General features: G+C 70.7%; 1 protein-coding gene across 1 annotated transcript; it reads left to right on the top strand.

Moving 5' to 3' along the window:
• The first annotated feature begins 104 nt into the window (after positions 1-104).
• On the top strand, positions 105-1,763 carry ZBTB3 (zinc finger and BTB domain containing 3). The gene has a single exon (XM_085318446.1). It carries the CDS (start codon positions 114-116, stop codon positions 1,353-1,355), a length of 1,242 nt encoding a protein of 413 aa, XP_085174572.1. The 5' UTR covers positions 105-113; the 3' UTR covers positions 1,356-1,763.
• Positions 1,764-3,128: the final 1,365 nt, after the last annotated feature.

The raw sequence follows: 3,128 nt of genomic DNA, 5'->3' as shown, positions 1-3,128 counted from the left end.
CCCCCCCCACCCTTACCCCATCACTGGGCCTGGCCACGGCTCTGCCCTAGTGCCGCCACTGCGGGCGGTGCCAACGGGTGCTGTGCCATGTCCCTGCAGGGCGGCGCGGCGCCATGGAGTTCCCGGAGCACGGGCGGCAGGTACTGCGCAGCCTGCGGGAGCAGCGCAGCCAGGGCTTCCTGTGCGACTGCAGCGTGCTGGTGGGCAGCGCCCAGTTCCGGGCACACCGTGCCCTCCTGGCCTCCTGCAGCACCTTCTTCCACATGTGCTACAAGGAGCGACTCGACAAGGGCGACCTGGTGCGCGTCAACGGCGAGATTGTCACACCGGCTGCCTTTGGGCTGCTGCTGGACTTCATGTACGAGGGCCGGCTGGCCTTCGATGACACGCCCGTGGAGGACGTGCTGGCAGCTGCCAGCTACCTGCACATGAACGATGTCGTCAAGGTCTGCAAGAAGAAGCTGCAGGCGCGGGCGCTGGCTGAGGCTGACAGCACCAAGCGGGAGGAGGAGGTGCCCGGTAGCCCTGTGCTGCCGCCCAGTGCCTCCAGGCAGCCGCCACCGGGCGCCACAGCAGCTCTAGGACCCGGCCTGGCCCGGGCACCCCGGGGTGGTGAGGAGCAGCCACCGGGTGCCCTGGAGCCGCCAGCACCCACCGTGGATGCGGCCGACACCACGCAGCCCGGCATGGAGGGCGACTCGCCCCACGGGCCGCTGCCAGGGCGGGCCCCACCTCCTTCGGACCTCTCAAGCCCCAGTAGCTCCACGGAGACCCTGCCGCTGCCCTTCCTGGCGCCGGGCCGGCTGGCTGAGCCGCCAGGACCTGAGCCGTGGCCACCCAGCGCCCTGGACAGCTTCTACGGCCACCAGCCCGAGCGGGGCCCCGGCGCAGCTGTCAAGGTGGAGGCCATCGTCATCTCCGACGAGGAGCCGGAGGCRCCGGAGCCCTGCACGGAGCCGCTCTTTGCCCGGCCACCGGCCGAAGTGCCGGAGGAGGCGCCGCCCGAGGGTGGCTTCACCCTGCCCTTCGCTGGGCTGCCGCCGCCGTACGCTGGGCTGCCGCCGCCGCCGCCACCGCTGCACGAGCCGCTCTTCCTGCCCAAGTTCGAGGCAGGCGGAGGGCTGGGGCTCTTCGCCGAGGACGTGCCGACCTGCCGCACCTGCGGCAAGACCTTCTCGTGCTCCTACACGCTGCGGCGCCACGCCACTGTGCACACGCGCGAGCGTCCCTACGAGTGCCGCTACTGCCTGCGCAGCTACACGCAGTCTGGGGACCTCTACCGCCACATCCGCAAGGCCCACCACGACGGCCCGGCCGCCAAGCGCTGCAAGACGGACGCCGACAGCCCCCCGTAGCYGGCGGGGACGCTGGTGCGCCTAGACGCCGGGATATCGGCATGCCGGCACGGTGGAACACCGGGACAGCGGGATATTGGCATGCTGGCACAGTGGGACATGGGGGCAGCGGGATACCGATCTGCTGGCACCGGCACGGTGGGACACCGGCACACTAGGATACCGGCACGCCGGCGCGGTGGGACCCCGGGACGCCATGACGCCAGGACACCGGCACTGCCGGGACACCGGGACCCCAGGACACCGGCGCCGTTGTGGGGACACTGGGACAGGGGCAGCCCCGGGGGCGGCGGCGGCAGCGCGGGCCAGGCGGCGGGTGTACGGCGGTGACGTAGCTGCCCGTGACGTGGCTCCTCTGGCGGTGACGTAGCTGCCCGTGACGTAATAAAGCGCCACCGGTGACGGGGAGCAGACGGTGCCTCCAGCGGCGGGAGGGGTGGGGTGGTGGGGGAGGCGGGGCAGTCGCGGCGCGCCGCTCCCCATTGGCCCTCGCGCTGGCCAATGGCGGAGCCGCGAGGCTACTATTGGCTGGCCGAGCGCACCTGCCTAGTGGGCCCCAGCRGCCGCGAGGCGCATGCGCGGTGTGTGTGTTGGCGGGGCGGTGGTAGTGCTTCCGGGTGGCGGCGCGGGTCCTGCAGCGCCCCCTGGAGCAGGGGAGGAGCCGGAGCGGCCTCGGCGCTGCCCCCGTCCCAGTCCAGGCCAGTCCCGGCTCTGCCCAGTGCTGATCCCAGTCCCATCCCTGTCCCCATCCCACCCCAGTCCCATCCTCATTCCCCCCGCCCACTATTCCTGTCCCCATCCCCATCCCAGTCCCATCTAGTCCCCCTATCCCAGTCTCCATCCAGCCCCAGCCCCATCTCCATCCCAGTTCTGTCCCAGCCCCATCCCAGTCTCCACCCGGCCCCGGCCCAGATCCCGTCCCGGTTCCTGCCGTAGCCACGCATGGCTCCGCTTAAAGCACTTTAATCACAAAAATAGATCTCTGTGCAGGGCAGCAGCTATAAAAAGGGGCTGGGAGAGGGGGGCCGGGGCGGGCGCCCCGCGCCCGGGTCAGGAGCAGACGGCGGCGGCTGGCGGGGCGCAGCCGGGGGGGGCCCCGAAGAAGCCGGGGTGGGTGAGGGGCCGCAGCAGGAGCAGGAAGAGCCCCATGCCCAGGGCGTAGCAGGGCAGCAGCGCCCGGCGCCGCGGGTGCTCCAGCGCCGCCCACACCGCCGGGAAGCCCACGAAGTTGCAGAAGGAGTGACAGAGCACTGGGCCGATGAGGTGCCCTGCGGGCCGGGGCGCACGGCGCCATCAGTCCCCGTCCATCCATCCGTCCATCCCCCCGTCCATCTGCCTGTCTGCCGTCCATCCCCCCACCTATCTGTCTGCCCATACATCCCCTGCTCCGTCCATCCATCCCTCCCACCTGTCTCCCCATCCCCCTGTCCATCCCCCCTCTGTCCATCCATCTGTTCCCCCCCGTCCATCCGTCTGTCTGTCCACAACACCCAGCCATCCCCCCACCTGTTCACCTGTCTGCCTGCGACACCCGTCTGGCCGTCCATCTGTCCATCCCCCCACCCATCCATCTGCCCACGACACCTGGCCACCCGTCCATCCCCGCCCCATCCCTCCGTCTCTCTGCCCGCGACACCTATCTGTCTGTCCATCCATCCCCTGTCTGTCCCTCTGTCCGTCCCCCCATCCGTCTGCCTGTCCATCCCCCCAGCCGTCCATCTGCCTGTCTGTCTGCCTGTGCCAGCCTCACCTGTCCGGAGGAAGATGAAGGCC

Source organism: Rhea americana, unplaced genomic scaffold (genome assembly GCF_003343005.1).
Source record: "Rhea americana isolate MKP2758 unplaced genomic scaffold, rheAme1 scaffold_534, whole genome shotgun sequence".
NCBI lineage: Eukaryota > Metazoa > Chordata > Aves > Rheiformes > Rheidae > Rhea > Rhea americana.
The sequence above is the reverse complement of the archived record's forward strand: the minus strand, read 5'-3'. Positions and strand labels throughout refer to the sequence as shown.